The following is a 13510-nucleotide window of genomic DNA, read 5'->3' as shown; positions in this document are numbered from 1 at the left end:
GGGGAAAGGGACCTGGGGGTCCTGGTGGACAGCAGGATGACCATGAGCCAGCACTGTGCCCTTGTGGCCAGGAAGGCCAATGGCATCCTGGGGTGTATTAGAAGGGGAGTGGTTAGTAGATCGAGAGAGGTCCTCCTTCCCCTCTACTCCGCCCTGGTGAGACCCCATCTGGAATATTGTGTCGAGTTCTGGGCCCCTCAGTTCAAGAAGGACAGGGAACTGCTGGAAAGGGTCCAGCGTAGGGCAACGAAGATGATTAAGGGAGTGGAGCACCTCCCTTATGAAGAAAGGCTGAGGGAGCTGGGTCTCTTTAGTTTGGAGAAGAGGAGACTAAGGGGGGACCTCATTAATGTTTATAAATATATAAAGGGTGAGTGTCATGAGGATGGAGCCAGGCTCTTCTCGGTGGCAAACAATGATAGGACAAGGGGTAATGGGATCAAGCTGGAACACAAGAGGTTCCGCTTAAATTTGAGAAAAAACTTCTTCTCAGTAAGGGTGACAGACACTGGAACAGGCTGCCCAGGGAGGTTGTGGAGTCTCCTTCTCTGGAGACATTCAAAACCCGCCTGGACATGTTCCTGTGTGACCTCACCTAGGCATTCCTGCTCCAGCAGGGGGATTGGACTAGATGATCTTTTGAGGTCCCTTCCAATTCCAAACATATTGTGATACTGTGTGAAGTGTATTCTATGTAAGGTGTGTACTGGTGAGTAGTTAGGAGTGAATTTTGGTGTCAGAAAATGTGGTCAGGCCCTAAACAGCAGATAAGGTAGAGCTTGCAACAAAGATGCGTTAATCTGTAAAGATGTGTTAATTTAGCTTCAGGTTACCAAGTATAAAACTAGGTTTCCATATTCTGCTTAAAGTTTCCAAGTTTTCTTTATTTTACAGGAAAAATTTATTTTATTTGTAGTAGTGAGACAAAAATACATTAATAATTCTTTCCATTTGTCATTAAGCGTAAGTATGAGCTTCTGCATATATCAGTTTTTAGAACAGTAAGCACTGGTTAACATTTGTATTACTTTGTGTAATGTCTTTAATTCAAGCCTTTGTTTTAAATACCGCATGATTATAATAGGAATTAAGTAGGACTCTTAAATATAATTTTGGAAAGCAGGAGAAGAAAACACACAAACTGGTAAAAGTACATACTTAATGCTTCTGTTTTCTATAGGGCCTGCTCCCTTTGGTTCCAGTTGGGTGAAGCACTATTGCACGTATAGGAAAGAGACAAAGAAGTTCACCATGATCCCATTTGAACACAGATCAGGAGGGAAAGTTGTAAGTATATTTTTATATTCTGCACTTATGGTTGCCCTCTGTCAAGATCAGAGGATGTGTCAGATAAGATGTGTCAAGTACGTTCCATCTCTACCTCCTTGCCCATTTTTTTTCTTCTTTCTTCCATGCAATTCAGACTGCCATTTAAGGACATTAACGTAAAGTAATGAATGGATTAATAGATAAAAATTCTGCTAGCGTTTCAGTTGTTTCCTTTTAGAAGACCAAGGAACGTGGTCCAGTTAACATGCACTGTTTCACCATTAGAATCTGGTTTCTCCATGAGGAGAACTTGTTAAAGAAAATATAATAGGCTTAGAAATTTCTTTCTTACATGCTCCAGCCAGATTTTTCTTTCCGAGATGTAAGTAATATAAGAAGGACTAGAAGAGATGATTTTTCATATGAATAGAATTTGTACTGACAACTGAGTGTAATTTCAGCTACCTTTGATAGCATCTGAAATATTTAAGACCCAAGACTCTGTTGATCTTTAAATGGCTTTAATTCCTATTGAAATAGTTGGGAATTGAGGCTACTCAGCACCTTCACAGATGACACATTAAATGCATGCATAAATATAGATGAAATGCGTTTTGTTGCAAGGTAAAAGTATGTCTGAAGCTGGAAAATAATGCTTGAATCAGTGTTCTTGTAAATGTAGCACCTTGCCCTATCTTCAAATTTGGTTAGAAAATCACAATGTTGGAATTTTATCGGGGTATCATATCTCATTAGTATGAGCAGAGGGAAGATGGGTTTCATAATTTTGAGGGCTATGTATGATATATTTACAAATATATTGAATTTGGGAGAATCTTTCAAAAGCTCTGCCACATTGAAAATTAGTAGCATTTGGCTTCCTTAATCGTTTCAATACTTCTATGAATCTTTTATCCTGATTTGCTCTAATTGTAATAAGCCGTTTTAGTTAAAATATTATGTGTGTAAGCATTCGGCATTCTAAAACACTTATGAAGCCATTTTTGCTGTATTAAAAGATCTCACATTTTGAAACCCACAATGCAATTACTACTTCAGTGAAAGCCTCCTGTGTCTGGAGATGTTGAATAAGACAAGAAATAATTAAAATGTAAAGTTAATCCTGATTATATCTAGTATAACTCATGCAGCATTCACAGATGAGTTTGTTTATTTGATTTCTCAATTCCTAAGGGTAAAGCATGATCCTAGTGTTGGCTAGTCTTGAAGAAAGAACTGGTTCTGTAAAACAGAGTACAGGCAGTAAAAAATGCTTACTTTGTTCTAGTTACTGGATAAATAGCCTTTACTATAGAAATCACTATGTCTGACATAAAATGGGGCAAATCTCTTACATTGTGTGCTTATATTGTAACGTGCAAAATCTTTACAGCAAAATATTTCTGTTAGTTTAATTTTCTGTGATAGTGTCATATTGTAAAGTACCAGCTGAAATGGATTCAGTATTTTTTTTTCAGTTATGTCCTGTAAATGATCGTGGAATTTATGTGCTATTGTGCAGAGACCTGAACGGCAACCACGAGTGAATTCTTTTCCAAGTGCCAGTTTTCAGTATAGCTTTTGCCATTATTTTAATGTAAATTTGCCATACTCGGTTTCTGTAGCTGGCTTACTGATGCTTTCAATTACTTGGTCGAACATATAGAAACTTTCTTTTCACAGGGTGATGAGGAGCTCTTTGTCCTTATGTATTGTACCAAAAGAAATACAGACACTATAGACAGGCGATTCTGTTTTGACTTAGAAGCTTCAGACAGGTAAGTTTGTTTAACACACTAAAAAGGACTCTTTCTAAGTAGCAATTAATGTAACTGTAATATTACTGTTGTATTTTCTTCATTTTGTTTCAATGCTTGTTCAGACTGCCAGTGGGAAATAGTCAGTGGAGGAGCACGCTAGCGCTGTCACGCCTCTCTGGGTTTTGCCTCAGTTGTGTCTTGCCGAAGCAGTGAGGATCTCAACTGAAATGTAGACGTTGTCTGAACTCGCATAAATGAAAAGCATAGAAAAAGTTAGAGAAATTACGATGAATTGCTGGTATTGTAGTGAAGAAACGTGGCTTAGATTAAAGTACATATAGCTGTAGTGAAAGACCATGATCACAGTAATAATTCATACAGTTGTGACCATATTGTATCACAAGCCTGCTTTCCAAAATGACAGGTTGCTGAGGGTTTATGCTGGATTCTCAGATTTGAAAATAAGATAATTGGGATTTTGAGGCTTTTTGTGTCTGGGGTGCATCTTGAAAAAATTGTTGCCTCTGTCTTTTTGAAACACTACCATTTTGTTGTTTTATTTCAAAATAGAAGAGCTTCTTATTTATTTTGCTAAAATGATTTAAAATTGATTTAAATTGAACAAAAAAAGGATCTTAAAATTGATATAAATTGAACTAAAAAGGATCTTAAATATTGCTTCCCCTCAGCATTGTAGTCTTCTTTCATTTATGAAGATGAGAGAAGCCAACTTAATAGAGCACTGCAACTAAATACAGCTGTGGTAAGGCTGTGTTCTTTTGGTGCAGATTGTATCTGTGCAGAACAGGATCATATCTAGCCTTAAATGCTAGATAGAAATTGGTGGACTGTTGCTGAGTTTCCGCATCCACCCCTTGTGACCTCTTTTTAACCAATATATTTGTTCCTTACTTATACCAATTAAATACATTGTAATTTATCATGTAGTAGGTCTTTTTTAATCTTTTTTTTTTCTTTTCTTTTTTTTTTTTTTTTTTTTTTTTCCTCTCCCCAATAAAATTCATAGTGCCCTTCACTTTAAATACCGTGTGGTCAACGCAGCCAGGCCTCTCTGTCCTGTGGCTGGAAAAATATATCAGTGATAAGGATCATAGGCATGTGCACAGTCTTAGGTGGGAGGCTGTGCCTTGCCTGCATGGTCAGTCAGACTGGCCTGCCCGAGGCACACTCACTTCTGTAACACACAGTGGGTAACAGAATGTGAGACTATTTACTGCATATGGAAACTTTCAGCTCACATGGCAGATGACAAGATACCCATATACAGCACAGGTGACATTTGTTACAAGTGTACAGCATGGTTTGAACTTGCATTTTTGATTTGAGGGAGATGGGGCTTAACTGTTCTAGTGCTGTGTCCAAACAGTAGGAAAGGAAGTAAAGATTTAAGTTCTTGACATCAGCTCCTCTTGTGTCAGTGTCTTGGTCAGTATGTATAACAGGTTTCAAACAGAGTCTGATAAAGTTTCTAAAAAAGTACTGCGAGAAATATTAGTGTACCCCCCTTTGTGTGTCACCTCTGCTCAATAGGGTGTCTGGAGTTAAACAGAGATGAATGGAGAGCAGTGTTTCCTTGATCCCACAAAACAATTTTTCATTCTTTTCCCTGGTAAAGGAGGGAAAGATCTAATCCATCTTTCTGTCCGCATATAATAGACACAACTGGTCCACTGTGACCTTGATATCAGACATTTTTCTTTTAATAATATATGTGTGTAGTACTGAGATGTTCCCATGGAGATTAGTTCTGTTCTGCAGGCCATTAGCTTGTTTCCTTGGTATCAGTTCAGGGCACACTTATCCCTCAGCTTGTCCAAGTTAAAAAATAACATACAGATTGACGGCTGTCTATGGGGTTTTCTTTGTTCCTGTGCTACGGAAGGAGGCAAGACTGTAAAATTTTAGGAAGGACATTTCAGTAGCAAATGTTCAGCCTTGTGCATGGCTTGAGCATAGTTCAGATCTGCTAGCTGAATATTTATGGATTTTTCTTTTAAAAAGAAAGTCGAGATGATTCTTTATTCTTTAAATTCTGGTACTTCTATCTATGAGCTCTGGGGATATTAGGACCCTGGCTAAATTTCTGGAAAGTGGTGCTTTTTTCTGTTTCTAGTATTCCGTCATGTTTAGTTGGAGGTGACTAGTAGTAAATGTAGAGAAATTTAAACCTGAGAAACTACAGAGGTTTTTTAGGGTTGGAAAAAGAATTTCTGTTGATAAAGAACATTATCTTTCTGCTATACTCCTTAAATTTTAATTTTAGCAATACAGGACAAGGAGGAGGGAAAGCTTTGTCTCTTTTGACTTTAATTTGATGACAAATAAATAGCGTTTCATGGAGCGCATTTCGAGATTGACTTATTGCCTCTAGGTGATACGTTTTGACACCTTGACAATTATAGTTTTAGTGAAAAGAATGACAGTTTGCCTTGCTTAAAAGTAACTAGTTTGGGTTTAGTTTCGACTAGTAAAAGAAAGTAGACAAGAAAAACACAAATCAGCATGTGGATTTTTTTTGTTAATTTAGCTAATTACTGAAGGTATATTTTTCTACTGAGTGATGAAGTTTGCATGTTTATGATGTTTGCAGCTCTGTGCTATTAGCAGACCAGTTTGCATTGGAAAAAAAGCTGGTATGGCTTCAGAAGCTGCTTTGCTTGATGTTATTAATAATAGCAATATTAGCTGATTTTAGTCATAAAGGTTATTAGTTACAGAAATTAAGGCAAGGCTTCTGTCCCCCACTGTAAGGGCTCAAAGTCTGTCACTGAGAATAGCAATAGATTCAATTTTTATGGCTGAAATAGTCTCCTTGCTTTAACTAAGCAAGAGAGAATGACTTGCTCAGTTGCTGCTTTCCAAAGTTAGGGTAGGGTCTCCCGAATTTAGCTCAGATTGCCAGAGGTTATGTGCGTACCTTGTCCTCACAGGCTGTCTGAAAAGAGATTTTGAGCAGGAGGGATTAGTACCTATAGAGTCTTACGCTTCAATTAAATTGTGTGGTTTGATAAAATTTATGACAAGGTGAAAATGAACTAGAAATGTCTCTGGTTGTAAAAATATGAACATGGTGTGTAGACTGTTACAGTTTTAAGTGGGATTTGTGCTAGTTTTCTCTCTGCTGTTGTTTTTAGATAGCATTTTCCCTGTAGCTATTTTGCTACTTGAAGATAGACTTAATACATAAGAGAAAGAAACGGAGAGAATGTTATGAATTAGTTCTTTATTTCTGACCATCTCTATATAATGAGATTTACCAGTTTTTTAAAAGTATGAGGAGGCTGAAGATAATTATTTTTTTTAATTGGCAGAAAAATAATTACCCATGTAACCTGTTCTGCTTTTAACTCTCCTTGCTTTGTATGCTATGCTGAACCATACAATTACTCTTTTCAGTTTCCTGTTATATAAATGCTAAAGTAGATTTATGTTAATCTCTGTTCACTAATCCCTGTGTCCCACAGTTTTCCATCCTTGCTTTTTAGGGAAGTTATAATAGTGCAGCTTTGTAATGAAATACTGCATTAAGGCTTGATTATTTTTTATCAGATATTAACTGGAAAACTATAATTATTGTCTCTAAAGCTGGAGACTACACATTGACTTAGTTGACAAAAGCCATTTTTGTCTAATAGCACAGCAATGCAAAAGCAAGTTTATTTAGAATTCACAAAACTCAGTAACTCCCAGCAAGTGTTAGAATCAACAAGCTAACAACAATGAACTACTTCAAATAAATAGTTTGCAGATTACATACACTTTCCTTTTTCCTCCCTATCCTCCCTATTTCCTACTGTGTATACCAGTTCTATACCTTTTATTTTAAAGATGAGCAGTATTCAGTAATTAAGAGAAAAAAAACAACCCTGACTTTAGAACAATGGGCTTTTGCCCATAGATGGAAGTAGAATTCGACAAACAGTGTTTTAGTTGCTGGTGACTACAGTAAATCTGTGTTGTTGATACTTTTGCAGGCCTGGGGTTCCTGTTACCATGCAGGCGTTCTCTGAGGAGGACAGGAAGCTGTGGATGGAAGCCTTGGATGGAAAAGAAGCCGTAAGCGATATTTTTTTAATGTTAATTTATAGGCTAGTGGAGAAATTCTCCCACCCCTTGCTTCTTGATCCCATTTATGCTTTAAACTAGGACTACCTAGTTTGCAAAATGATAGATTTAATGAAGAAAGAATAAAATTGAAATAAAACTTGAGAGATGAGTAACTGGGTAAAGCTCAGTGTATGTTGATGGGAGGTATTTTTCAGTGTAATGACAGCATCAATTTTTATATATGGTTTCCCATCACAATGATGATATTGGTATTCTAGAAAATGTTTGGTATAAGCATGTACACTTAGCCTTATGCATTCCATTGGCAAGAATGGCATGAGTTAGTTACATGGTGGTGGTATTATTTTTTTTAACTAGATTAAAAAAATCCATCTTGGTGGGAATGAGTTTGTGCTTGAGTTTGCTTAATTTCCGGTTCACATCAGGAAATGGGTCTGAACTGCAGAACTGAAACACACTTCAGGTTATTCTTCCAGTCATATATTGGTCTTTTGTCCAAAAAATAATGGGGTTTTCTAGTCAATGACACAATCACGTGTTTGTCCCCAGTAGTTGACTACTGGGAATTTTAGCAGTTGGTTTTATTGACATCATTGTCATAAAAAAATCTTGTTTGATCTGCAGAGGTGTTTATTACTGTCACGTGTCTGAGCTGGACTCCCCAGTAAGCTCCCAACTTCTGGGAATGCTGAGCTGGGACATAAATCCCAGCATTCATCAAAGCAGTTCACAATGATCTGAGTGAACTTGAACTGTGGGAGATTAACCTGCTGGAAAACGCAGGAACGTGGAACACTTAAATCACAGTTAATTTTAGTGACTGTAGCTAACATCGTTCTGCTCCCCAAGAAACTGTATTTGTTGAGAATTTTTTTAAAAAATAATGCCTTAAAAAGTGCAATTATCTACATTCTAAGGGGACATGGAGCTTTGGTTGTACTGTTAGAGCTGCTGTAGTTAGAAATGATATGTTCTGGCTGTGAACAGCTGTATTTGTGCTTACTGGACACTAAGACTGGGGGTGTCTTGTTTCTGGTTTTATAAAATTCTTTAAAATCGTGTCTTTTTACTCTTTTGGCATTAGCTGTTCATCAGTTCGAATAGAGCGACTGCAAAACGAGAGGGAAGTAAGTATTTGAGTTACTATTACAACTGACTTTTATTAACATTTTACAATTGAGAAAGGCAAAGGTATTTTTTTTCCTGTGGATCCAGTGTGATTAAATATTTCATTTTAAATCTCCAGTTCTGGATATACTTTTGTGGATTTTGTAATTAATGACTTTTCACAGTAACACAGTTTTAATATGTACGTAAGAGTTATAGGTCTGGATGTAAGCTAGAGAAACAGTCTGATTGTTTTTGCCAGTTTATTTCATGCTTGAAATTGACTCATAAAAGGTTTAATTTGTATGTAAATGCAGCATAATTTTTTAATCCACATTGTGTGTACACATCTGTTAGGATGTATGTCTGTTTTTAAAAGCAATCACAGCTGGACAGAAAGGTCAGCAAAAAACTGAATGCATATATTTAAAATGTAAACCATAATATGGAAGCGGAAGAGATGGTTTTCTTTAAATGACATTAACTTTCTTCTGTTACTAAAGTGTGTGAGTGAAAAACATCCTTCTTGCATTATCAGGCAATTTAGTTGTTGAGTGAAGCTGGATCCTGCTGTTATTAATATTAGTTTTGTCACAGATTTTTGTTTTCATGGTGTAAGACCAGGTCCCTAGGAGCAAGAAGGCCAGATGTTTGGGGGAAGTACAGTTTTGCAGTATAAGCTTTTAAATGAAGTTCTGATGTGAAGTAAAAGAACAACAAAGGAATGCTGGATCTCAGCTGTTGTCCTGTTAATGCATCTGCTTTTATGCAGTCAGATCATTAACTGCTGTGAAATGATATAGATGTGTTCTGTATCTTTACTGTGGGAATTTCTTTGGCTTAGAGTAGGACTCAGTAAAAGCCCTGCTGTTGATGGTTAAGGTTTTTTATCCTAAGTGCTTCCTTGTCCCATTTGGATAACTCTCTCAGATGTTGTCAATGTTGCAGTAAACGTTGTTAAACTCCATTTTGCATCTGCCAACATATGTACCTAATTGGAGATCCCATTCTTCAAAGGCTGCTGCTGTGAACAGATTTAGCGAAGCCAATACCACTGGAATGAGCCTTTACTTGGGCTAGGCATGGTTGTCAAGGAGAAAGGGGGAACTTTTCTAGAAAAAAGTGTTTAAGTATTCCCATTCAAGAATATTTTTAGTTTTGCCTGGGAAGTACTAGCTATGTGGTTAAGTCCAGCTTTATTTTTCAGTGAAAGATGTAATTGTAATGATGTTTTAAAACCTTACGACTCTTTTTCCCCTTGTAGGTGCACAATTGGATAAGATAGGGTTCACTGTCATCAAAAAGTGCATCAGTGCTGTTGAAACACGAGGTAATGATCCAACCAGCCCATTTGCAGAGGGGGTGGCACAGCTGATCTGCTCTTAGAAGGAGGCCTGTGTGATCTAGTCTCCTGTAGATCTCTGGGAAAGACTCAACGTGGTGGATGTTGCACTGATTACCTGGCCAGGGTGATAGCTTTGTCTGTCTAGTCCCAGCCATTTATGTATGGCTTTCCCTCAAGAAGTATGTCTTCAAGAAGTGCTCAGAAGCAGGGAATAGCACTTCTCTCAACAAGGGAAGCCAATGTTTGTGCAAAACAGCTGAAAAAAAAAACAAAAAACTGTGTCTTGTAGGCTATGCCTGAACCTTTGCTTTGCTGTTGGAACAGTATTTGAGTATTCTATTTGTAGACTTTGAATGGAGGTTTTCTATTTAGTCACAAGAGACAGAAGAACAGGAGTTGACCAGGCAGGTGAATCACACGAAGTATTGAGGTACTTTTGGTGGAGTTAATCTCACACCAGAGGGAAGGACGCTGTCAGGCTTACTATTGTGTGTGCTCCAAAACTGGAGATGGAAGAGAAAAGTCAGTATGCAGACAGTATTTAAGAGGTAGTTTGGATTATGGTTGTGGAGAGGCTCTGTGTCACAGACCCTGTGTAACTTGGGCACTGGATAAAAGAAGCTTTTCAAATAGCTGCTATGTGAGGAGGAGACAGCAACCCTTGTATGGACCTGCTGAAATGTGAGGTGACCAGCCACTCTGAGGCTCACTGCGTTGTGTACGATATTGTATGGAGAAACTAATTCTTTGTGGTGTGTGTGTTTTTTTTTTTTTTTTTTTTTTAACAGATGAAAATAGGTAATTGGTTATGGTGTATTTCTTAGTTTATTTAAAAATATGTTGAAATTTATCTGTGAATATTTTTTTTCTCCTAAATTGTTTACCTCCCAAAGCAGAGATTTATGATTTTTCAGGAATTGTCTCCTTTTTTTCCTAGAGATTTAACATTGCACCAGGAAGAATATTTATATCTTTCTTTGTGTCACAGTCAAGCTGAACAGAAGAATGGGTTGGTCACACTTCCTGTCAGTGCAGAGTCTTGTTTAACAGCAGTGTCTTCCATGTGTGCACTTACTACACAATATTATTAATAAGACCGAAGAGCCTTTGTGGTGTTGAGAATTTAGCATTTAAACAGCAAGAAGTATCTGAAATACTTTTTCTCTCACACTTTTCTGTATCAGTCTTGTCTGATGCATTAAAGATGTTATTCCAGCTTAGATCATATTCTATCTGGTGTTCTTTATTTTAATTCTGTTCTTTTGAATATTTTTTCAAATGAGGTTTCCCTGGCTTATCAGTTCTAAAATTTCAGTTACTAGCATTTACAATCTGAATATTTCAGCTGGGAAACACTGCAGGTAAAGCTGGCATCCTACAGATAAGTTACCTTCACTACAAAACCCTACTTCAGTGTAGAACGGATCTTCTCTTTGCACTGAATGAGGCAGGTTTTATGAAAAAGGTAGTGTGTGATCATGTAATGAAAAGCTGATTTTGGTCTAGTGCACAGTGACTGGTTGTCTTACAATACCTTACGAATCACGCTTACTGTAAGCAGTGCAGAGTATGCTGTATTTTGGTTTGTTATTTGATTTGCCATTTATGCCTTAGGGGCATGGAATGAGGTCCAAAAGTATATGAAACCCCACCAAATATTGTTGTCCAAGGCAGATGATAAGCTTGCATGGATTGCATGCAGGGGGATTGTTCCGTAAGGGGATCTGTCCTGAAATGTACTTGGAGAGAATTAAAGTTACCAAGGTTAGCTGCACTGTCTTGTCTTTGGAGACCTTGCAGCCTCACTATCTGCTGTAAGACTGCAGTCAATAGAGTGCTTTGTGGTAATTACTAGCAATGGAAGTGACTTTTATCCTTTAATTTGTTTTGGCAAGTACTTAAGAAAAAGAAAAAACAACAGCATTCAATAAATATTTCTTTACCTAGGGTTCCAAGAATGGGTTTAGGTGAGATACTACCTTCCAGGAATTCAGCTATCCACCTGGCTCTGTTTCAATCAACTTGATTCATCCGTTGCATTTCAAGCAGTTGTTGATGATTTTCTGTTTACCAATTGTAAACTTAACATCAACTGCATTTAAAAAAAAAACAAAAAACCCTAACAAACAAAATCCTGACTTTATGCATGAGACTAACTGAAGCATTCCTAAAGGATCAGTTTCTGTTCTCTTCAAAACCTGCAGGACCTTCTGCTGATGTCTGCTGAGCTATACAAACGTAGGGCCAGGAGAACGTTCAGTTGTTTGCCTGAGAAGGGTTTGGCCAAACAGTTTTACAGTGAAGAAAATCCATCTCTCAGGCTGCAGATTTTATACCTATACTTGTTCTTAAATAAATTTTTACTTGATTATTTCACTTTAATGATAACACATTAAAAGCAAGTTATGTTCAGCAGAAGAAAACAGGACAGATGCCTCTTCAGAGACTGTGCTTGTGTGCCATGTTTTTATCTCTTTTAATCATAATGGGTGTGAGGTTGACGTGGGTGGAAAGAGAGGACAGTCTAGTGTGGGTGGAAACTGAGAATAGTCTTGTCATGTCATAGCAGAAGAAGTCTGGTATTCAGAGAGAGAAGAGCATAACAGAGATACTGAACATAAACTTGTCAATGGCTGGATAATTTTTTCTCAGTTACATTTTATAAAGCCAGGAAGGAAATTATTTTCTCTGAATGAGCAGAAAAATCAAAGGCAGTGTCTTGCTTAAAATGCATATAAGCTTCTGATTCAGTGCACTTTTGCGTTGCCTTGTGAGACATTGGCTGTGCTTTACCTGGCAGGAGATGCTGAGGCATCGAGATATGCAGCCTGTCTCTCACATACTAAGCATGATGCTGGTTCGTCTCTGAGAGAACATTTTGAGATTCCGTTTGGAGTATTTAATTGTATTTATGATTCTGTACTGAGAATAATACAATGGGGTAAAAGTTTATGGAAACATCAAAGAGCTGTTTGCTTTGGTAGTGAAGACTGTGTGAGTATTTGTGTACAAGTAGTTGGTTGTACCTTCTGTGAGGATGTGGTAGGTATTTGCCAGGGCAGCATCTGTCTTGATTTTAGAACTACTGGAGCTGCTAATCTGAGCGGCAGAGATAGATGGCAGCATTGAACTGTCTGTCCAGTCTGGAAGTAGAAAAATCTTTTCACCTAACCAAAAAAAAAAAATATCTGGCATTACCTTGAATTTAGAGTGTCATTTATATGGCTGTGTCTGGACTATGGAGTTCGATATAAAAGGTTGTATTTGATGCTATATTACTAGCCTGTGTCAGCACAAGTACAGTGGCAGTCACACACTAAACTTATCTACATACCGTGCTTACAATAGTGTAACTTACTATTTTACTAACAATACCTTATTTTTCTAAGCATGTTTCCCAAATTGTGTACCTGAGCCAAATTCCAATATCAGACAGCCAAACATCTTGAGATAATGTAAATATGAAGAAAATTATGCTGCAGGGCTTTACTGCTCAAAGTTGCCAATAGTGACTGGTTGAGCCAGCAGGCACAGCGTCTGAACCCTGCAACATTTTAGTCGGTGGTAAGCTATTCCTTGCAATGAGTCATCCTGTCAATTGTGTTCTCTAAATGCCAAGCATTATCAGTCTTGGATGTGCTGAAGGTCTGAAATGTGCAGATTAAATCAGAAATAGTACCGTTTCAAACTAGGTTTGTATATTTTAAATAAAACATCATTTAAAGGCATATTTAAAGGGATCATTTAAAATTATGTTGAAATACTAATTCTTCTTTGCACTTCTTGATGTCTGCTTGCAATTAGCTGTGCTTTTTTCACGTTGATGAATTTGAAACCGATCAATTATCTGATAATTACTATCACAGACTCATGATTGTTGCTGGAAGATTGTCTTAGTTTCAATAGTGCCATAATTTCAGAGACTTCTGCATATCATGTC

The 13510-nt window shown here is 37.4% G+C and overlaps 1 protein-coding gene across 8 annotated transcripts in view; it reads left to right on the top strand.

The window, feature by feature from the left end:
* ARHGAP10 (Rho GTPase activating protein 10) overlaps positions 1-13510 on the top strand; it is a 149147-nt gene that overhangs the window by 68968 nt on the left and 66669 nt on the right. For 6 of the 8 annotated variants that reach the window (XM_065061906.1, XM_065061907.1, XM_065061903.1 and 3 more), the window contains exons 9-13: positions 1181-1287; positions 2953-3047; positions 7025-7106; positions 8203-8245; positions 9490-9555. In XM_065061906.1, coding sequence (XP_064917978.1) covers positions 1181-1287; positions 2953-3047; positions 7025-7106; positions 8203-8245; positions 9490-9555 — 393 coding nt within the window. The remainder of the gene's footprint in view (positions 1-1180; positions 1288-2952; positions 3048-7024; positions 7107-8202; positions 8246-9489; positions 9556-13510) is intronic. The other 2 variants (XM_065061909.1, XM_065061904.1) reach the window with 1 other exon arrangement.

This window comes from Columba livia, chromosome 4, assembly GCF_036013475.1.
Source record: "Columba livia isolate bColLiv1 breed racing homer chromosome 4, bColLiv1.pat.W.v2, whole genome shotgun sequence".
Taxonomy (NCBI): Eukaryota; Metazoa; Chordata; class Aves; order Columbiformes; family Columbidae; genus Columba; species Columba livia.
The sequence above is the reverse complement of the archived record's forward strand: the minus strand, read 5'-3'. Positions and strand labels throughout refer to the sequence as shown.